Source organism: Zonotrichia leucophrys, chromosome 1, assembly GCF_028769735.1.
Source record: "Zonotrichia leucophrys gambelii isolate GWCS_2022_RI chromosome 1, RI_Zleu_2.0, whole genome shotgun sequence".
NCBI lineage: Eukaryota > Metazoa > Chordata > Aves > Passeriformes > Passerellidae > Zonotrichia > Zonotrichia leucophrys.
Window position 1 is genome coordinate 7,143,934 of NC_088169.1, and position 23,711 is coordinate 7,167,644.

The 23,711-nt window shown below is 37.4% G+C and overlaps 1 protein-coding gene across 5 annotated transcripts in view; it reads right to left on the bottom strand.

Moving 5' to 3' along the window:
* The window catches only part of KDM6A (lysine demethylase 6A), a 152,919-nt gene that overhangs the window by 94,191 nt on the left and 35,017 nt on the right, over positions 1-23,711 (bottom strand). For all 5 annotated transcript variants that reach the window (XM_064706278.1, XM_064706261.1, XM_064706287.1 and 2 more), the window contains exon 4: positions 12,702-12,751. In XM_064706278.1, coding sequence (XP_064562348.1) covers positions 12,702-12,751 — 50 coding nt within the window. The remainder of the gene's footprint in view (positions 1-12,701; positions 12,752-23,711) is intronic.

Below are 23,711 nucleotides of genomic sequence, written 5' to 3' on the forward strand. Positions count from 1 at the left end.
ATTCTTCCCAAGGATTACAAAACTGTTGGCCACCTTCTTTCCCCAGCCAGAACAATGAGTCACCATGGACAGATCTGTGCCTCAAGACACTGCTCCAACACCTCAGTGACTCCCTGGGTTCCAGACACGTAATAAAGTCCCAGCCCTGGCACTTCCCCCTGAGCTTCAATCACCAGAACATCTCAAACCACACACATCTCCCAGTTTGTATGCACAGGCTGTAAGACCAAGGATACACAACCAGAATTCCAGGGGAAGATAAAAAAATCAAGGTTCAGGAGGTTAGTTAACAAGGAACACAGAAAGATGCCACAGGAATTAGGAGCTACATGTCTAGCAAAACACTAGAATTAGGAGAACCACTCAACAGAAGCATGCAAAAAAACAAATCCAAAAATATCAGTTGTGTTCCTTCAAAGCCATTTTAATTTTATACTGTTTTTCTAATCAGCACTTAATATTTATTCTCAGTTTAAGACAAGTTGCCTTCCTGTGACAGCACCCATCTGGGTTTGCCTTGACCTCACAAGTGACATTCATCATCTGTTTGCTTCATTTTGCTCTTTAATGAAAGCCCAGGTCAGGAAAAATCACCAGCAAGCAGAACCTACAGGTCTTCTCTCTACAAAAGTCATCATTACAGCCATGGTGATCCAGGAGAGACTCCCAAGGAATCTGACAACAATGCACAGGGAAGAAAGTTTAGGAGAGAAAAAGGCTTACATTCCTCTGAATCTCACTCATCCTGAGTGAAATGAAGTGCCTTCAAGACAAGCTTTTCTTACATGATTCAGACAGACAGAGGGCTCTGTTTGCCCAGATTTTGAGATCAAAGCCAGAATTGAGACAGGATTATAATGCTCCATTATGAACTAGATGGATGATTTCATTTATATTACTGTATTTTTATGGTTTTATTTCAGGGGGAGAGAAGAGATCACGTACTGAATTTCTTGATTCTTGTACAGCTTCAGAGAGTAATTCTGTTCCAGACAACATCCAATGATTGCATTTAATCAGAAAATGACCCTTCCTGTGCAAAAGGTAAAGACTCTGTCAGCAAATGGAAACACACCTACCTGCAGGTGATCCTGGAGGGAATGAACAGGCTATCATATAATTCAGAAGTAACACTAAACTTTTAAAATGTTGCTGTTGCAGTTACATGTAAGGGTAACTTCATTCCCTTTTCTGTCATTATTTTAAGCCTCCCCCTGGCAAGAATACCATCCTAACCTCCAGTGATTTGTGGAGATTTTCAGAGGTTTCTAAAGCCAAACAAAATGTCATTGTATTTAATTGCTCTTAATGGATTTTCCTTCCCTGAAATTGTTCATCTGCTTTTTGAAACAATTTAAACTGTGAGTCTGCAGCATTCTGCAAAACTAATACAACTTTCCATACAACCAGTGATAGAAAACCTTCTAAAAGATGCAGCAGGCATGAATTTCCTACAGCAGCTGACAACAGAACAGAAAACACAGAAAATACCAGCAGGCCTTATTTAAAGGCATTCCCCCTTCTCTGCCACCTCTATGGGTTTCCAACCCTTAGCTTTAACAAAAATATTTCAGAATTATAATCAGCTTATCATCTTCTTTCCTTTCTACCCATTTCTCTTTCCACAGTGTTTACCAGAATTGGAATCAGATTTTCCAGCCTGTTTTCAGAAAAATTTCATAAAATTCTGATTCCATCATTAAGATACCTGGAAACAGATATGTGTGTGACTCAAATAATCAAGAGTCCAATAGGTAAATAAATGAAATGGAACCAAATATTCCTTGGGAGGAGAGAAAAACAAGACCTGAAGTATTTTTAAAAAACATGTTAAACAGCATCAGTGAATGTATCAGTTATGATGTCTGATAATACAGCTTTATTGCTGCTTCTTGGATGACCCTGAGAATTCTGAAGATTCTAAATTAATACTTCAGTAAGAAAAACCCTAAGTAAAACTTAATTTAAAAAGAAGACTGAATGAGGAAAAAAAAGAAAAATAGCTACATTTATTTCAGAGCACAACCATGCTCAAATTAACATTAATCTAAAACCATTTTGAATTTTCTGCCTTTTCTTCAAAGCATGAACTTATTTGCCTGACACAGGCTGCTCAGAGAGTCTTTAAGGAGACCCCAAGCTCTTTGTATCCCCATCCTCCCACCCGCTGCCTTCTCCATCCATCTGCAATAGATCCACTCACACTTCCACCACTGCTCTCCCACCCACACCCACCACACGGAACAAGCTGAATCTGCATCCTTCAGAAAAGGAGGAAAGGATGCAATCTCAACACTTCAATTAGGTATATGCTTGAAAGAATATTTAAAAAACAACTGAGATGCCAGTTCCGGAGAGAGCAAATTCAAACCCACAAAATTTGCAAAATAAAGCAATTCTTTGTTTTTGAAACTCAGCAAACATTTCCTCTTTTTAAAGAATGAACCTTAAAATGTAAAAGAAGCCTTTCTTAGAAGAGAAGCCATTCATTAATGAGACACTGTATCATGTTATAGATCAAACAGGAATCTACAGAACAGAAATATGAAAACCAAGGTGATGGGTTTTGTTTTAACCTTTTCCATGCAAGGAACGAGCAATCACACAGAGTACCAAGTCATTTGCCATTACTGCGGCTTCTGCAAACAACAGGCTTTTGAAAAAACATCACAAGCATTTCCAAAATAATTGTTTCTATTTAGAAAATGAGACATTTGGTCACTCAGCTTTATCAACATTCAAGTATTATTCCTGCCTGCTGGAGATGCATCCCCTGTTGGAGTCAGAATGTTCTACTCAACTATGAACGCCTCTCTCCGAGCATTCCCAACTGATGAGTTTCTCCATTACCACACTCCAGCACATTTAATATTTCAGCATCCTCAATCTTCATCCAAGGGGCTGAAGAAGGGAAGCATGCTATTAATCTAAATACCAGCACATGAATGATGACAGTTTTTACTCTGCACAAAGGAAACTTCTGCAGCAGGAGAATTCAACGTGAATAAAAAGCTTTTCTGAAGAGACTTTTCCATCAATCCTGATGATACTTGTGTTATTTCCCTCCAGAGTGTTTGGGCTCCCAGACAGAGATCTCACAAACAGAGGGACAAGAGGAGCATTCCTGCTGAATTTCCAGTGTGAAGTCCCCATCAGAAAACATAATGGACACTGTCTGGAAACAAAAGCCATTTCCAGGATGAGGGGACAGTGTTCCCTCTGAGATTGTTTTGCCTTCTCCCTCTTCCTGAAAATTTTTCCCCACAACACATTATTTCCTCTTTAACACTTTCAATATATTAGATATTTCAAATTTCTGAGTTCTTATAAATCCATTGATTAAAAGGGGATGAGTAGCTTAATGAATGAATGCACAGCAAAAAAGAATCAGAACTGCAGACATTAAAATAATATCTTTCTTCTAATTTAGGGCAAATGCAAAATTTTCTAAACACAGAGCAACATGAGTGCTCCCTACAAACATCTAAGGCTTGTTGAGACTCAAACAGGAGCATGTGAATTACATGCAGAGGGGGATTCCTTTGTTTTGTGTGATGACAGTTAATAAAAAGAGACATTTAAAAAAGCTAATTAATCAAATTAATCATGAGGTCAAAGACAACATGTCAAAATTTATTAAATTCGCCAGTCATAGTCTTTTAAGATTTTACACCTTGTCTTGATACCTTTCAAGGAGAGGGAAGACACCCTCTTGTCATACTTTCATTACATAACTCACCTAGTAAGAGTTCTTTATTAGATCCTTGTACAGTTTTCCTGTACACAAAATTGGACATGCTGCATTATTTGTCTGTATTAACAACTGCCATATTTTGATGGCACTATCTAAGAATTCTGTGTCTCAGCTGCAAGAGGGACAGAATTTCAGACACACACACCCCCACACGTCTTCCACAATGCACAAACCCCCAATCTATGACTCTTAAGAGTCATTATTCCTTAAGAAATACCTGGATGAACATATGTTCTTTTCTAAACAAGAAATCAGCTGTGCTTTCCTAATTAAACAGCATGAAATAACAACACATTTCCTTCTTAATCTTTCTTGCTGGCATTAATTTAACAACATGTTTTATAAAAAAGAAAAAAGATAGTTCTTTCAACTTGTCTGCTTTACTGACTTTCAAAAAATTACATTTATTTTTAGCATGCAACACTAAAATGTTTTTCTCTTAAACCCAAATACAGTTATTAATTTGCTCTATTTTTTGTGCATTTACAACCAAGTGTTATTGGCAACACAATCTCATTACCTTTCCAGCATTCCAGCATTTCCCTTATTTATGCATAAAGTTCTCTGAAGTATTTTGAAGGCATATACCTTCTACCATTAAGAGACAGAATCCCAGTCTCGATAAACACAGTTTAGATTTAAAAATCCCAATTTTTCATGTCACAGATTAATCACACTAACTGATCATAGCTATGGGATTGCTGACATAACCCCATTTACAGTGTTACCAAAGCTACCAAGCACTTCAATAGAGGAAAGAGATTATAAGGTGCACAATTCACAAATTGAGCCCTTCATTTGGTCTTCATACTCCAAATTTCTCTTGGGTCTTCATCTTTTAACAACTTCTCTATCTTTTCCAATATCTTCTAAAATGCAATTTCCATCCACCGTGACATACTAAAGGAACAAGCTCATGATCTAAATGTATCAATAATCTTTAAAAATCTGTTACTGTGATGATGCTGTATCTGCTGCATTTCATTTTCCCACTTTTTGTTTTGCCAGTATATCACAGGATTAAAGTGAAGTTTTCACCAGAACTGCTCTCATCCACTGCACCCCCAAAACCTAATTATTATGGAAAATATGCTCTCTTCTATTTGCCATCAGCATTTCAGTAAAGACTTTGTGCATTTGCTACATCCTTTATTACTGTAAACCTCTTTATTTTGTGGCAGTAAATTGTTAAGTTATCACCATCTGCAGTAACAGCTACACACATAAAAAATCTTTGCTGTTAAATTACTGAGAGTGGAGTCTTGGTCATCTTGAGTCACTTCTCCCCTTGCCAGGGGATCTCCAGCAGGGTCAGGGCACAAAGCTCAGTTTTACCAGCTGAAGCCCTGTTACTTTTGCTCCATCCTAAACATCCCTGATTTTTATTATTTGTTTATTTAATTCCCTGTGTGATCCTCGGTGCTTCACACTCTACTTTCTCACTCCTTCCTCAAAACAGAGGCCATCCAGGCTCTTTGATGGAAAATTATACAGGGCTCTTCCTCACCTGAATGCTTAAATATCTTCCTTGGATTTTTCTCTTTTTTCCCCCTTTTTTTAAAATTTGCAATCTCTCCCAGTGTGCCTGGTGAATTTACAACACAGAGGTCATGGTTAGGGAGAAAGCTGGCAAAAGTCTCAGTTCAGATCTCTGACAATCCACTCTGGTATTATTCTATATATACCTTCTTCCCTTCTCCCCATATGCTGTTACCCCTAAAGTTTGAGTTTTCTTTTCTCATTTTCTTTCATTCTAATTCTCAGCAAAGCCAAAATTTTCCTTCCCCCACATCCTGCCATTCTTCCTTCTTGACACATTTTCCTCTTCCTCATATTATTTGTTCAATCTCACTTGGCCTTACAGATTTTTCTCTCCTCAACCTTCCCCCTCCTTTTTTCTTTTTATGGACACAATCACTTCCCATCCTGCATTATCACACAGTATCAGACTCAGACTATTCCCAGACTGCTTTCCCCAACAGTCTCCTGGAAAATGCTTATCCCCATTAAATCCCATAAAAATGCTTTTTATCTCCATTATGTTGATCCACTCTCATCTAAGAACCAGGACAAAATTATCTCTGTTTTTCATTTTCTTTTCCATAACACATAAAGTCATCATGCTTGTCTCTCTCTGTCTACAGCAGAAGTCTTGAGAGTATTTTTCAGCTGTATTTTATACCTTCTCAGAACATAACCAGAATGTCTTCATCAAGATCCTTCAAGTGAAAGGACTGAAATCCAAAAACCTGTTTTAGTGAAAAGTGAGGGGTGGTGCAGAATCCCATGTGCTTCACTGACAACCATTATATTGTCAGGCAGAATTAAAGAGCATATAGAAGGTATTATTAATATCTCCATGCTTCACAGAGACACTGAATATTTATTTAATTCCTGATGTTATTTTTCACTTTCTGAATCTCTATTTCCTCTTTCTATTTATTCTATTCCTACCCTGTCATTTTGACTTGCAAACACATCCTGAATTGCAGGTTTTTAATGTACCCATGTGTAGGTCACTGCTGTATCTGCCAGCTCCTTTTGCAGAGTCTTCATCCCAGCAAACTTCAGCTTCAGTGAGAATTTTTGAAATTTGCTTTCCTGATCAGTTTTTCTCATCATTTCTCTGATTAAGCATCCTCTGATCAAATAGATTGTTTCTTTTTGCTTTTTCTGTAGGCATCTTGTGTTGCTATGGGTAAACAATTTATATTAAAGCCGTTTTGTGTAATTGTAAAATGTTGTTCTCTGAGGATCCTTAAGGGGAAATTTATCTCTTTATATGGAATCAGAGTTTTCTTTAAAATGGAAGTTTCAAAAACCTAAGGGCTTGAATAAAAAGCAGTGTTAACAAATCATCCTACCTCTCCAACTTTGTCTGTTCCAGCAATTTCTACTGATCCTATACAACAGCATTGTTTCATTTAATCCAAGCATTTATATCTAATTAAAAAATAATGAAATTTTTGATGAATTCTGTTTAAAAAACTATTTGGTTTTTTTGAGTTTACTGCAGAAATAAAACAGTTGTGAGTCAATGAAGTGGAAAATTGCTGTCTTCTAAAGGATCTCCAAGGTGCAAAATGTTCTCTTATTTGCTGTTATCAGTATGTCTAGTAATTGCTTTTTGTCCAACTGTTTATAAAGGAAGAAACAGACTTACAGTCTGGAGAAAAAGAGACTTCAAAACAGACAAAATTAAAGAATCATGTTTTTTTAATTATTTTCCTATTTTATAGCATTAAGGAAGCATACAAAAAAAAGCCATTTCACCAAACAAAATGGAAAAAAGTAGAGGGATGAAAAAAAGCTGCATAAAACAATTAAAACAAGCAACAGGTCACACTTTAAAAGTAACATCCGTGGTCTTTAGTTACTTTAGCTCTTTGGAACAAAAAAGCCTTTCTACTAATTACAAGGGTTTTAGCCATAAGCTTGAGAAATTTCTACATAGCTCTAATTATAGAACAGCATTTTAAAATACTACCTGGCACTCAAATATACTTCAGCTCAGCATAAAAAGGAGTGTTATAAAATTGCTTTCTGCAACAAACTAACAACAGAACAGACTGAGATCACATCCCTCTTCCATGATTAGCACCCACATACACAACTGAATTTTCCTTTGGCATTTGGCTTTCTGAAGAGAATTTCAGGTCGGGGGATTTTGGTTTGGTTTTTTGTTTGTTTTTCTGGTTTGGTTTTTGGAAGTTTTTTCCTCTGTACAGTTTTGGATTCTTCTCTGTTTTATAAAGATTACCTGAGAAAAGTGAGGGGAAATTCTCACATTTGTATATATATAGCCAGAATTTTGTTTTCAAGAATAATTTAAGAAATAAATATGATAAAAGGTAAAAATTTAGACAGCAATTTATTCTACTGTCCAGTAAACTTAGATAGGGGAGTACCAAACAGGGGCTTTCCAGAACTAAACTCACACCTCACCTTGCTGCAAAATTAGGTGATTTACTTCCCCCTCTTCAATTTCTCTATTTTTTCTTAACACAACCATTTAATATTCTGCAGTATAGCCTTGCAACTGTAAATTCAGTTTGTACCACATTTGCATTTGTAACACAGAATTAGGTCTTTGAAAACCCTTCCTGGGGTTTACCAAACCTCTTTGATGTCTTCACCTTGTCCACACAAATGAAATCTTTATTAAAGAGAAGGGTGATTAAGGCCATTTTCATAAAATGATAACGAGTTCCTGACAGATTTACTTTCCTTCTAGGCAACTTTCCAACAAAAGTCAACAGCTAACAAGAATTCTATATCTGAATTCATGTTGGAGGATGTAACTCACTAATTAAGTGTTCCTTAAACATTTCAAGGAACAGTCAGACTTCCTGACTGATCCACTCCAAGCACTGCTTGATAAAGAGACACCACACTCGAGTGCAGCTGAATAAATTGAGGTCTCTTTTCTCTCTCAGGCACCCTCAATCCAAGGTCTAGCATCCTATTCCAAAGTAAAGCCTACCTTGAAAAAGAAGTAAGTCATTTTCACAGGAATGTCCAACATTTTAAGATGTATTTCTAAATTCTGTGCCTTGTCAATCCTTCAGTTTATTCACATATGAACAGAAATGTTCAAGTACCTGCATACTCTCTATTACTCTGATAAAATACACGTTTTTCTTAAAAATACTTAAACCAGCAGGATTTACTTAATACTGAAACCAGGCTAGTCTTTGATGAATTAACACAGAAGAATGGACTTCAGCAGTGCTGTTGCCATGTTCCTCATAACTTGTCCACAATCCCCTGGATTTAAGTGTCTAGAAATCTTCATGTTCATTCCCCAAGCACAGAGATTGTCCCTAATAGACATTCAAACACTTCAGCATAAAGGAATTTTCTGCTCCCTAACAAAACTGTACCAAAAAGTTTTATTTATTCAAACTGTGCTGCTACAACTGCAGGCACACAATTCCTAACTGATCACTTGTGAACACCCACCTACCTACAAAGGTCATAAAATTTTAATCAAGATTATCAAACCAGACAAGGGCTGCAGCAGCAGTGCCATGTCTAAGCAGAGAACTAATCTGAATACTGGATAACCAGACTCTTCTCTCAGGAACTCTCCCAGGAGTCATTTTAGTGAGCACTGACACCTCTTGAAGCCCCAAATCTGTGGAAAAGAGTTTTTGGGTCTCTCCTGCCCTGGCCAACCATGTCAGTGCAACAGACCCAGATGTTTTATACACTTACACTAATTCACTCATGCAGTGGAGTTCCTCCAGGACAGCCCTACCAAAACTCAGGTATTATATAAAAGAGTTCAGCATGATCAAGTCCATTATAATACAACCACAAGATGATTAAAATAACTTCCTACAGGTGCCAGATATCTGCCATCATGTTTGGATAAAATCAGGAATATCTTACTCTTTGCTGAGCTTCTAATCCTGCCTCCTCAGAATATGTCAAAACTGATAATCATGGCAGACATTTCCACTTGATATCTTTATTTTCCCAGGAGCATCAACATGTACAAATTGCAGTTCTAGCTGTTGTCTCCCTCTCCTGAACTGCCCTTTGTATCCGTTCATCCCCCACAGTCCTCCTCACCTCCCCCAACACGTTGACACAGGAGAGTTTTAAAAGGAAATCAGAATGAAGTACATTGCACAGAAGGGAGATTTATTTTAGCTTTTTAGCATAGGCACATAAGAAACATTGAGAGAACTACTTGAATGCAAGAATGAAAGTCAGATTGGCTTTTATGCAAGTTGAGATATTTCAAGTCAAATAATTGCAAGTCGATTTTTTTTTAAATGCTGAGTAGAGGTAGCACAGTGCTTTTGTAGTCAAAAATTGCAGAAATTTTCCAGGACATTTTACACTGATCTGTGAGCATCCAAAGATTACAGCAAAAAATGGTCTACTTAGAAATATGTGGCACAGTGCAACCCAACAGCTTCAAAACTATCCATACAGATAGTTCTTTGAAAGGAAATAATATCTCATCAGCACAGAGGGAGTATTGATCTGGTAAATGGCAAAATACAGCATCTTCCTAACCTTTCACCTTCATCCTGTCACTAGAGTATATATCCAGAATATATTTTATAAAGTGTTTTTTCCTTCTCTTTTTGTTCCACACGATCAACACAACACTTACTGTAATAGCAACAAAACAACCCATGCATCAAATTCTGACAGAAAACAACCTGGTTGTTTGAGACCAGACCATGAGAAAAATCTATGAAAATTCAGACCATCAAAAAAATCTATGGGGAAACAAAAAAAATATGCTTTTTTCATGAAAGGAAATATAGACTGCATATCATGAAATGAACAATGCATGAAAATAACACTTAATAACCAACCCCATGCAACTCTAAAAATCTGAACTAGCACAGAGCAAAAATACTTTATAAAAGGAGGCCAAACTACACCTAAAGCAATCTGAAAACTCTCACAATTCTTCTGTAAGTTCCCTCTTTAAAAAACAGAGCACATAGAGGACACTTATTTCAACCACTTAAATTTGCACTGCACGACAGATAAAATGTAATTCCAGATAAAATGCCCAAGTTTATAAGGCTGCTCCTGTCTGACTTCAGCCCTGCCTTATGTAATAACCTTCATGTGATTCAGCACTCTCAGCTTCCCAGACCTCTCAAGGCAGCTCCCCTCACAAATACCACCCTTCCTTCACACCCTTCTCTCTCTTCCTTCCTTTACTATCACAAATCCCAACAACTTCACTGATGACATCCAGCCCTGTAAAAACTAAAAAAAGGAAAAAAAAAAACTTTTTTAAAAATTCCACAACACTAAAATAAGGCAATTTGACTGAATTTTTTGCCATCTGTATCTCTTTGGGGGAAAAAAAGTCACAAAGTAGAACAAACCAGCATAGAAGTGTGCCCAAAAATACACCATAAACTTGCTATTCCTGACTAAATGGTTTCTTACAGATACAGGGCATTAAGGATGACAAGAAACAATAAATTCTCTCTCTTGGAGGGAGGAGGGGAAGATCTTTCTCTAGACCCAATCCAGGCAGCTTCCCACTGCCAACTCCAGAATAGCTTCATCATCCATTAATACGATGAAATATGATCCACCTGTGATTTTTACCACTTTCAGTAAAAAGTTACTAGCTGAGAAATGGTTTTGGACTTTTTCAGGCTCTTTTTCATGAATATCAAAATTAACAAAATCTCCCAAGATTATAGGAAAAGAACCACTTTGAGCTACACATTTTTAAGGAAGCTCCCAATGAGATCCTCCCCAGGAGAGGCCAAGAAAAGAAGAAAAATTACTGGGTTTTGGTTTCTTCTTCTTGGGTTGGATTTTTAATTTGCAGAACTCAAAATATTCTTTTGTCAACTGCAAGCAATGCTGTCATGTTTGCAACTAGAATTGTTCAAACTAATCCCTGAATGGTAAAATTCTGGAGATATATACAAGAAAAAGGTGTCTTAAAATATCACACATTGTATACAAACAGAAAATTTATTGCCATCAGTGCTCTTGAGATGAAATTGCAGAACAGTCAGAGTTTACATTTATTTTAAGTGCAGATAATATTCTGAGCCACACTGACAACAACCTACACCTGTAGAAATACATATAATTATCTACATTCCACCCTGAACTCTGAAAATGCAGGGGAAACAACTTAGTAATCACCTACCACTTATTTTAACAATGAGCCATTGGAATAAAAACCAGAAAAAATAATTCCAGTCATAAACTATTCTGACATGCTTAACGTGAAAGAGTAAAAACAACAGAAACTACTAAAATTGATTTTTAATTAATTGATTGATTTCAACACTTATTTACAGCAATCTTTAAAGCAGCTCTCCAAGAACACATAAGAAGAACAGATTAATGTTTTTATTGCTGTAATTTTAAAACTGCAGGGGTTACTTCTGGAAAAACTTCCCTCAAGTCCAAAATGGTTCACTGAAATATGGAACTTGCACAACTCCTGTTTGAGTTTTACAAGACAACACCAAAAATTCCCCCAGCACCTCCAACTGGAGCTCTCTTTTTTATCTTCTATAAAACACTTGTTGTAGTTCACTCTTTCACCCTTAATTTACCCTGCCTTTCTCCCATCCTGTGCCAAATGGGAGAAGCTGCCACAGTGTTTTTCAGAGCATTGTTACAGTCCCTATAAATGCAAAGAACACAAAAATGTTTCGCTAATACCATCTCTGTGTGGTACCAAGAGCTCCTCATGAGCCCTCCCTATCTGACAGATGCATTTATCCACATTTCTAAGGAAAACAGCTGCTCAAGACCACACAAATATCTAATGTGTTCCATGCTTTGCTGCACTTCTTTCTCAACCAGGAGCTTCAGATTATTTCGTGTGAGAATACACCAATACTGACAACTTCTGACAATGCCATTGTAAGAATTTTTTCAATTTTATTCATCTGAAGTCATGATACCTCTACTTACAGACACAATACCTCTACTTACAGACAAGACAGCTACACCAACAGGATCTGCTCCTGTCTGACGTAAAAGTGTTATTTAAAATACTGAAAAGGACTTGAAAGAATTTGGTGGCTGTGGAAACAAAAAGCAACCTGAGAACATTTTTCCTACTCCCAGTCCAATGCCTGCACAGCAGCTTTCAAGTGGTTCTGCTGCTCTCCACACACACATCCAAATATCTGTGCTACATAAAAAAAAACCTGAAATAATGGATAATGATGGCAACAAAAAATATTTAAAACCTGTCAGCCTTATTGAGCTACCTTTTCAATACATGACTTAAAGATATATTTATACTGAAATTTCTAATGAATTGCACATACAGGTGAACATTTACATTAAGACTCAATTAATGTGCCAAAAAGTCAGTGCAGGTAGATAACCCAAACGTATATTGAACAGAATCTACTTCAAAAAATTGAACATTTACAGCAACACATTTTAAAATTAATTAAAAAAAAGAGCATATACAGACCTTCCAGTAGTCAGATTGTAAACTGTAGTACCTCTGGTATGCAGATAATGCTGTAGGGAAGAAAAATGAATGTTCAATTTGTTTTGTTTCATTTTCTTTGAAGAAAAAGATAAAAATCCTTAAGAGTCAGAATACACAACATTAAAATGATAAATGGTTTAATAAAAGTAACACTGCCATGGTAAGTACACTGTTGTGGGCAATGCATTCCTTAAGATTATAATTTTGTTTTATGAAATGTCAACCCAGAAGTATATTTATTATTAATCTTACAAATGTAAATCAAGCAATATTTTAAAGAAAACCTATAACAAAGAAATAATTTGAAATTTTGGGATTTTCATCCCGGACAAAGCTGTTCTAAGATTTAAAAATTTAATCATGTAGCTCATTTACCACGCTCCCTGATGCCCTGTAATTTCTGAAGAACTGGTGAGGAGGGACATACAAAGAGAAATCAATTTCACATGGCCTTTCATTCTGAGAAACAAAAGCAAGCAGAAAAAAGAATAAAAGCTTACATTTTATTCCACAGCCACGGCCAAGACTAACCTGGAAATCAGTGCTAAGAACAGCTCTGTTCAACAGAATATTAGTTCTACTTAGCAACCAATTTCTCCAATCACCACTCCTGCATCCCTCTTCCTCACTAAAGGAAAAATTCTGGTTGATTCATCTTGCCTTGGGCTAACAGGCCACTCGAACACAAACAGGCTTTGCTTTTTTCTAAGAACACAGCACAAGGAACCATCAAAAATGAAGCATTTTAAGTAAAGATTCACTGCAGCAACACCAAGACACTGATTTTTCAAGTGTTTGCTCCCTAAGATTTATGAATGGAAAATATACAATGTGTGGAAACCAAATAACCAAAGACAACTCCAGCTTTGGAAAACCATAAGCACCAAACAGATTAGGACACAAGAACAACAATGTGTACTTTAGGTGCAGCTTGATTTCCTGCAAGCACCATGGATAAATCATGTCCACAAATGTTATCACCCTTCAACACCTGTCTTGCATATTCATTTTTGTAACTTGACCAAAGTTCCTGTGCTTAAGTGAAATAAGAACACACACATGATGGTAAAGACACAGAACCTCTGCACTCCTCTGACTATGGAGACTCACAACATTTATTTGTAAATGCTGATCCATGCCCATGAGGTGCCCCTCTCCACCAAAACGCTTGTGAGACCAAGTTCTAATTCTGATGTTCTAAACTGTCGTTTATTCAGATGCCCAGACTAGAAAAATGAATTTATAAGACTCATTGATCACACATTATTAACATGCAATGTATTTAAAACAATGTAACTCAGACAAAATCACTTAAAAATCTAATCTAAATCTTTCACAACTTAAGAACACAATTCCTCCTTCAGCCTCCACCCCCTAAAAAAAAACCAACCTGGTACAAAGAATATTACAAGAATATTGAAGAATATTACAAGAATATTACTTCAGTCTAACAGTATAAGTTGAAGAATGTTAAAACTAAGCTTATTTCAGTCACATTCCGTCATTATGTTTTAAAGCATTTTCACAGCAACATAAATTAACATCCTATTCCCCTCCAAAAGTCCTTTTAGATTCATCTTCTCCCAGACATCACTAATAAGTTTTCAACAAAAAGGAATCATTATCTTCTGAACATGGCCATGACTTTGCTTTCCCCAACAGGAACATGCACATGCAATATGAAAGAGTTTTGCAATGCATCACATCACAAATAAAAGGAGCTTTTTTTCTTTTACTCAAGCAGTACCTATCCCAATTTTAAGGGTTGAAGTATATTTCAAATACTCAGGTCAACAGGACCATATTATGCAAGATTCAAGAAACTGAGAACTTCTTGTAAACTTTTTTTTTTAAGCAATTACTGCAGTCAGCTATACAGGGGATATGGATAAAATGATGAAAAGAACATTAAATACAATGTTAAGGATTTATAGTGGAAAAATTAAAGGGGGAACATTTTCACCACAGCTGTTAAAAAATACAGGAATTACCCACATGAGCATATCCATTAAAAAGGAGAGGTGGAATACGCTTATCTATAGCAGTTAAGGCATTGCTAGTAAGTTTGTAAAATGTCAACAGTATTAACAAACTACATAAATAAACAGAATACCTTAAAGAGAAAGAATAGGAAAAAAGAAAGCAAGAAGAAACTTGCTTTGAAAAATCCTAACACCTCCATTTAACATGGAGGGAAGTTATTACAGAAAGAAGTCTTTTGCTCCATGACATTCCACCAGTCTTCTTTAAGAAAAAGGAAGTCTGGCTGTGATTTTCTTTTCTAACTCTTCCATTCTTCAATAAAGTTCAGCAACTTCCCACAGGAACAGCTGAAGTGATCATTTAATGTGCCAAGCTCAGTTACAATTAAAAACAAGCACATGGGAAGCGTGGACTGCTGAAATCTATTTATATTTACAAGATAAGATGAGGCCTCCATTCTGAGGAGCCACATTTCTCCTCCAGAGGAACAAAGAGGACACTTCAGTTCTCCTCAGTGTCTGAAGCGCCCAATCCTCCTGGGGGCTTCAGAACCACCCAGGGATCCAGCCTGTTCTAGGCTAACAGTATTCCCTTGCTACTTCTTGCACATGAAATGCTGAAATTCTCAAAGTTCTTCCAAACAAGGATGAATTATGGAGGGTTCCATTAAGCCAGAGCTAAATGTCCCTTTCCTCCTCAAGGAAGCCAGACAACTAAAAAGTGTCACTGTGCATAATTTCAGTATTATCAAGCACTCAACTTACAGTAAGTTACCTCTAAAATTGGATTTCAGCCCCTTTTACAACTACATTAAATATCTGTTCCATGAGCATTCAAGTTCTGCTGAAAAGATTAAAGGAACAGAAAAACAGGGAAAAAAAAGGATTCAAGAAAAAGTTCTTTTTGACAGAACCACATGAAATGCTCCCAATCAAGCATAACACTAAGAACAATCTTGCATATGAGATGCCAGAAATCAAATTATGAAAGCAAGATTTTTGAAAAACTGAACCAGCCTAGATATAAAGGAAAACGTAAACCATAAATTTTGAACCCTGTAATATTTCAAAGTCCCTGAGTGAGTCACCAATAAGCATATACTTATTCTAAATTTTATGGTGTAGAAATTAGTACCTTATCTAAAACCTGTACTGTGGAACTACAAGCAACTACTCCCTAAAATTAGGTTTGTATCTACAAGAAGTAAGTGAAAATCCCTCAAAATACAAACTTTATTCTAAAATAAGAAAAAAAAGAGCAACTGAATCTGCAGAGCCACAAGAATTTTACACAAGTCCCTATCTGTAACAGAGGGTGTGCTTTATCTGTGTTATGATTCTGACTGTAGGATGACATTCCCTGGTTTATTAAAAAGCAAAAAATCCCAGTTACTTGGGTCATGCAGCACATTAGTAGTAAAAAAAAAAAAAACAACAAAAACACAAAGAACAAACAAAAATGAACAAAAAAAAATCCTAACACTAAAGGCTGAAATATCATTTTGCACCTTTACTTTTCATCCAAGATTGGTCATTCCAAAGTGAGACAATTTTTGTCACAAAAAGATTCTATCAACTACTGCCCCTCTTTCAACACAGGGTCAACTCTCATTTTTACACATCCAAGTGAATTATCCCATTTCAGTTATGGTGTCTGTCTTAAACATTATAAAATGAGTGCTTTGAAATCACTCTTAGGCACAGCAGGATTCTGCAGACAATCTTTTGATTAGGAACTTACTATTGAGCTTTTTCAATTTAAAACTTTGCCACTGAAATTCTTACACGTATAGAATTGTATAAAGACAATAAAGGACATAAAAACTTCTTTTTTCCCTGCATGTGAAACACACACAAACATCCAGAAAATGCATGTCTGGACTCAAAGAACAGGACAGAATATCAACAGCAGTACAATGCCTCTTGCCTCATCCTCAACTACTTTTTGTAGTCAACCACACAAAGCTTTTAAAAGCACAGAACTGACAGACCACATTCAGACACCCAAAACAACACTCAACAATTACTAAAAGAAGTGTTCAGTTTCTATTTCCCTCCCTCCGTCCTTTATTTAATTTCTTTATCAGTTGATGCTATGCTATGAACACCTCTCTCCAGAACCTGGCCATGTATATTATTTTCCTAACAGTTAATCCTTGTGATCATGTTCCTGAAAACCCTGTGAGTGGCAGATCCAGCATTCAGCATCCTCCCCAGAGGAGGGGACATGCATACCCCAAAGCTGTACACAGCTTTTCAAGTCAATCACCATCAGCTACACAGCTTGATGAAAATAAAATATTTACCTGAAACAGCTCTGAAAAGCAAAACAGCACCTTTCTAAAAGAACTGCAACCACTGCACAGTGAGAATCCTCCTGAGCTCAGAATCTGTCTGTAAACCTCAGGCACCTCATGCAGAGCTGACCCTCATGAGTTCACACTCTGGGAGTTCACTGCTTTCCTCTTACAGGTTTTTAGTCACCCAGAATTACCCCCTTTGCAATATGTATGGTTACTTTAACCCTGGCACACTTTATTATGTGCCCCCTAAGAGTCTGCCTTCCTCTCCTACTATGATAGGACCAAGGGCCATGTCAGAAGTAGGACATGGATAACACTTGCTCCTTATTCCTCTCTGTTTAAGATTCCCTGGTATCATGCAGAGAATAAAAAACAAATTTGACTTAATTACCACTTATGTGGTTTCAGGATTTTCTTCCCATCTACTTAATTTCATAGGATGTTGACAAAACTTAGTTTCAGTAGTAAGATAAGACAATCTCTCTTTGTATCCAGAATCTACACACTTGACCTAAACAAACAAGGAAGGTGACAGTGGGGAGGAAAAATGTCTAGACTGAGCGACAACCACCCACTTGTCACCTCTAGCACATTTCATCATAAATCATGCAGTCAGAGGATGGCTTTTATGATCTGCTCTAATAAACCCACTTTATGACACCTTAAAACTTAAGAGGCCTTCAAAGTGATACAAACATGGAGCAGTTGGAGTGTTTTAGTGCTTGAGTAAGAAGAAAGTGAACTACATACTAACACCATCTAGTGGCACCTTGCAAGGCTAAATGTGACTAACACAAATTTTTGGCTTACTGAACTTAAAACAGCAAGCTTTAATTTAACTACATACCCTGAAAAGAGAACTTCAATCCAAACCAAAGTTCTGTATGGATCTGTGTAAAACAGTATGTGGTTTTTTTAAATACAATTATTTTTAATTTAATTTTTAAACAAGCACTAGTATTTTGTAGTGCTTATCTGATGTGAAACTAATAATAAAAGAGAAAATCAGCTGAAGAACTGCACAATGGAAGCTTGCAAAGAGCACATCTCTTGATTTAAATCTGACTGCTTCCAGGAAAAATATAAATGTTCATTAAACACCTAAGAGATACATGCAGGCTGCAGAAACAGCTTATACATAGTGCAGGTTTTACCCACCAGGGTGTTTTAATCTTGCAAAGATGAAAACTGCTCTGCCATAAAACTGAAGACTTCGAAAGGTGAGAAAATTCCAAGGTTGAGCCAAAAGAATTGACTTTGCTGGATAAACACTGGCTGGATGGCCAGGCTGAGAGAGTGGTGGGAAATGGAATTACATCCAGTTGTCACCAGGTGTGCTCCCCAGGGCTCACTGTGGGGTCACTCCTGCTTGGCAGCTTCATCAGCAGCCTGGACAAGGGCATCCAGGGCTGAGCTTCAACCAGGCCAAGGGCTGGGTCCTGCACTTGTGTCACAACAACCCCCAGGCTGGGGGAAGAGGGGCTGGAAAGTGATGGGTGGGAAAGGAGGGGTGGTCACCAGCTGGATGAACACGAGCCAGAGGGCCAAGGAGGCCAAGGGCACCTGGCCTGTGTCACCAACAGGGTGGCCAGCAGGAGCAGGGCAGTGTTTGCCCCTGCACAGGGAACTGGTGAGGCCACACCTCAAATCCTGTGCCCAGTTTGGGGTCCCTCAGGACAAGCAGGACATTGAGGGGCTGGAGCATGTCCAGACATAGACAATGGAACTGGGGAAGGGTCTGGAGAACAAAGCTGATGAGGAGCAGCTGAGGGAGCTGGGGGTGTTGGGAACAAAAGGTGCTCAGGGAACTCATTGCCTTCTACAAAGTACCTGCAAGGCAGCTGTAGGGGTGAGGAGTCAGCTGGCTCTGTGTCCAAGCAGCAAGTCTTGACAGGACAAACAAAGTGCCCTCAATTTGTACCAGGAGAGATACAGACTGGCTATTTAGAAAATTTTCTTTGTGAGAGGATTGTCAGACATTGGCACAGGCTGCCCAGGGAAGTGGGGGAGTCACCATGCCTGGAGCTATTTAAAAGACAAGGATAAAGCTATTTAAAAGGACATGCTTCAGTGGTGGCCTTGGCAGTGCTGAGTTGATGGCAGGACTAGGTTATCTTAAGAGGTCTTTTCTAACTTCCATGATTCTACAATTCTGTAATAACCCAAAAAATGTGGAAGTGAGAGCAGCAAAATGCCACTCAGGTCTTTTGTTTTAAGGCCTCAGGCAGATGCTGCTCTCTGTTTCCTCCAGAGATTTGTACTGCAAGTACCAAAGAGACAATCAAAGAAGCCTAAAGCATGTCTTCCTTTTAACACAGAATGAAGGCTGACACACAAAAGCAATACAAGCATAGACTTAAGACAGAAAAATCATCAAATAGTCCTCTAAGAAATTTTATTAACAGCTCCACATCCCCATCTGTAATGCAGCAGCAAAGTGATGTGAAGACCACTGTCCCATCAAGTATTAAATGTGAAAGGTATACAAGTTTGACAAGAAATTTACAATTACAGAAATCCTTTAGAGCTTGAACTCTGTAAAAAGTCTTAAAATACTGAGAACCAGTGAAGAAACCCTATGGATTTTCATCAAGCTCAAAAATCTTCCAAGAGTGCATTACACAAAAAGGTCTTTTAACAATTGAGTGTTTATTTAGAACACTTTCCAAAGTGAAAATTTTCAGACAACCAGTCAAAAACATGGCCTTGGAATATTTTATAATAAAACTCTCGACTGCTAACCTCTGCTCCACACACATACAATTTATAAAGAACATTTTAATGCTCTAAGCATCCTTTTTTCTGCAGAAATTTCACATAATGGTTTAAACCACCTGAAATTAAACCACCCAAAATTTATCTCATCTTCAGGATTCTGTAAACAGCTCTAAATACAAGCAACCCCAATTCTACCAGTGAGTTCCAGTTACAAGCAACAAAATAAAACCCCTTAAACCTAAATATCACACTTATTTGAAACAGTCATCTCTTCCTTGACTCATTCTGGCCATTTAATTCATTCTAGTTCTTCAGGACTCATCAGTAAGACAAGACAGCCCAGCAGGAATCAGCACAATCCTGTCCATGCTGTGAAGTTTTCCCTTATATTTTATAAAATTACAGCTACTACCCTGCACCTCAGAGCACAGCACATGAAAATGCTTCCCAATAACAATACTGCCTTTCAAATTCCTGAAAGCCCTTCACCACCACAGAGAAATTCCCTACAGAGCTGGAATTGTAAGTACAAAGGAACACACATACATTGTTGAATATGGGAGTTTCTCACAACCAAACAACTTTACAAAAGAACAATCAGAAAGTGTTTAAATTTTGGGTTCAGGTTGCATTGCAATAAAAGAACTGCTCAATTAACAATCTGGGTATTTTTTTAGTAGGGTTTTAAATTTTAGATTAATGATTACTAAAAAAATGCCCCTGAACGCTATCTTATAAACAACTTAAAATGTTTTTATGTAAGTATTTTTGACAAAGCAGTCACCATCTATAATCAAAATAAATACTACTAAAACTGTTCTGATATAGAACGTTTAAAAATGAGACTACCATTTGAGTAGAGCAATAAGAATTATTCCAGTACAGTATTTATTGTGTTTTAATAACTATGGCACAAATAAATTCATGTTTTCCTCAAATCATTCATTCATTAACTGCATTTTCTACTTCCAGGAATTTTGCTTAGAGAACAGCAATTCAAGGAGGCAAATGATTAAAGCACATTTCCATTTGTGCCACTGTGAGCTGTCCTCCAAGTCACAGACTGAACACGGTCAGTGCACGTGACCCTCCTGCAAGAAAAGATCCCTAAGGAAAACACAGATGATGTCAATCCAGGAGCTCATTAAACAGCAGTCAATTAGAACTCAAGTCAGCTAGAACCCTTAAAACATCACTATCTTCACTCCTTACTTATGGAAACCAGCCATGGAATGAAAAATAAACTCCAATTATCAGTGGAACATACTTTTCTTTCAAGACCAGAGCACAATAATTTGGTAAAAAACCCATCTGTCCCACGGAATCCAGCAGCAAACAGTTCAGAGTTCACACCAGGAGCCCTGACTGAATTCAGAATGCTCCCAGCACCCAAAGGCCTCCATGACAAGCCATCCACCTCCTCCAGCAAAACCCCAAGGTTGAGGTTTCACACTCTGGGGCAACTGCACAGCATTTTTGTGCGGGGTTATTTTTCAGTTGGATCAGTTCCCCACACAGCTGCAGGCTCAGCTGCGCCAGCACAAAGAAAGCAACCCGCAGACACGAGGGTGCCACCAAGGGCATGCCCAGGCAACAAAAGCTTTGGGAACCTCCACAACAATCCAACAGCTGGGAATAGCTGCCTTGGCAAAAGAGACAGGAGGAAGAATCAGATTAGAGTTGAGAAAATTCTACTGAGGAAATGAAATGGTTTTCACCGGGAGGAGTCAACGTTCCCATTTTCGGAAATCCCAAAGCCAAATTCTGATCAGTCACCATCAATACAAGGAAAGCTGAGCAGAGAAACAACTCTGAACATGCAGGCAAAGCTGAAATCAATTCATCTGCAGTCTTGGTGATAAGTGTCTGAATACAAGTCAGTGTCTCACTGGATTCAAAATCTGCAAAAAGGCTGATCCCTTGTGTAGGACCTTCTCCTAACAGCAGCAGAGTGCTGATACCACAGCAACTCCATTCCATGGCTGCAGAGAAAACCCTTTACCTATCAACAGCAATTCAAACTTGCAGTTTTCCAAAATGCAGTAACCTGCAGAGCAGCTTCAGATCTTTTAAAGGTTAGCAGTGGCACTGACACTCCAGTCTAAGCTCAGGTATAATACTGAGAAGAAAGAACCTCATCCAGTAATTTCTGATGTGAACTCAAAACTTTTCTTGGAGACAAGTACTTCTTTTTAAGGAAGAAAAATAAAAGCATATTGATTCTGGAGTTCAGTGGCTAGGAGTGACAGAAAACACACTGCACTTCGAGGGGACTTAAAATACTTAAGAGCTTTCACTAAAAAAATAAAGTTAAATAGACTTCAGTATCAGACACCATCTGACTGCCCCTCACTGGTACCCTCTGAGCACATGCAGCAAGGGCAGTAATAACACCAATAATGGGAGTTTCAATGATGCAACCTGCCAGGACTTTTTCTCAAGATCCCTTTATGGTGTATAAGTTCTAATTCTTACAAAGAAATGACCTACAGTCTCAGTACATTCAGAAGAGGCTATTAGCTACATCAAAACACTAAAAACATGCAACAAAATGCACCCAGCTGCATGATCCTTTACTGCCAGTGTGTTTGTGAAAAAATGAGATGGATCTAAAGAGAAGAACCAACCAACACAAAACCCAGATCTGTCATCCCAACACTGCTTCACCTTGACCACTGATCCCAGTCCTACAGTCAGCTCACAGTTTGTTCTGCTCTGCACAAACTTCATAGCAAGCATTTTTTAAACAAAGAACACTATCACTTCTGCCTTTATAAAAAACACTTCATACATTATATACAAAGGTGCATGCATTTATTGAAAATATTTAATTAAGTAACAAGCTTTTAAGGGAAAAAAACTGTGGAGCATTATACATGCTGCTATGTTGTGATATTTTATTAATTACATCGAATTTATTAAACACACTGACTTGTCCATAACTGACTAAATTCAGACTACACATATTTACAGCTCTGAATACCATGCTCCTTCAGCATTTTACACTTCTGGAACTTCAGGACTTAAAATCTGGGTAAAATATACATTACTGACATCAAAACATTCTGAATTCTCTTTTCTGTTCTAAATCATATAAAATTTAACTATAATGCAATTGGAATGTATGATAATTAAAGTAACAAAATTTGTATCATGTAATGACATTTATTTTTACTTTATAATGGAACACAAACATTCTAGGTCTTTCAAACAGCAGCAGTAAATTAATTATAGAACACCTGTGACTTTCTGCACTGAGGGTAATAGTTTTACAATCTTTGGTACTAGAGTTCAAAAACTGTACTGAACAGGAACATATGTCCCTCACTTAATAAAAAAAACCCTTTAACTTCCCTTTTTACATCAATTAAAAGTCCTTTGGTATTTTTAACTACTACTACACTTCTTTGAAAATACAGATACATTTTTTAATACTCCATAACTAACAAGGTTTTTAGTCTTCTTGAGGCTTCTTTTACAACTGAGATGTGACTTTACATAGGCATCTAAGAAAGTATTAAGTACTTTAATTCAGATTTTTAATAGCTTAATGTTTCTTCTCACATTGTTGTGCTAATGCTCTTTTACAGTTCTGGAGAACTGATCTTTCCAACCATAACTGGAGTGTTTATGCTTGTTTTTAAAACCATACACAGAGTACAAAGCAGATGCCCCATCAGTAACCCCTGCCTCTGATCCACAGCAACACCTGGTGCTGTCACTCCTAACTGTTATCAACTCAAAAGCAGAGTTAATACAGGTCAGTCCATAATCCTGGGCTGTTTTTGCTGAGTAAAATATGCCCAGAAGGTCACACTGCACTCACACCTAACTTCATTAGGCTAATGAGAAAGTGTGTTGCAAATTTTTTTGCAGAGGAGGTGGCAGAATTTTCTTAAAACTAAAGGAAGCACTTAAGATCAGACTATTCTTAACTAAATTCAAGAGACATCATACTGCCATGCTCCCTGCATGCCTCTGGATTT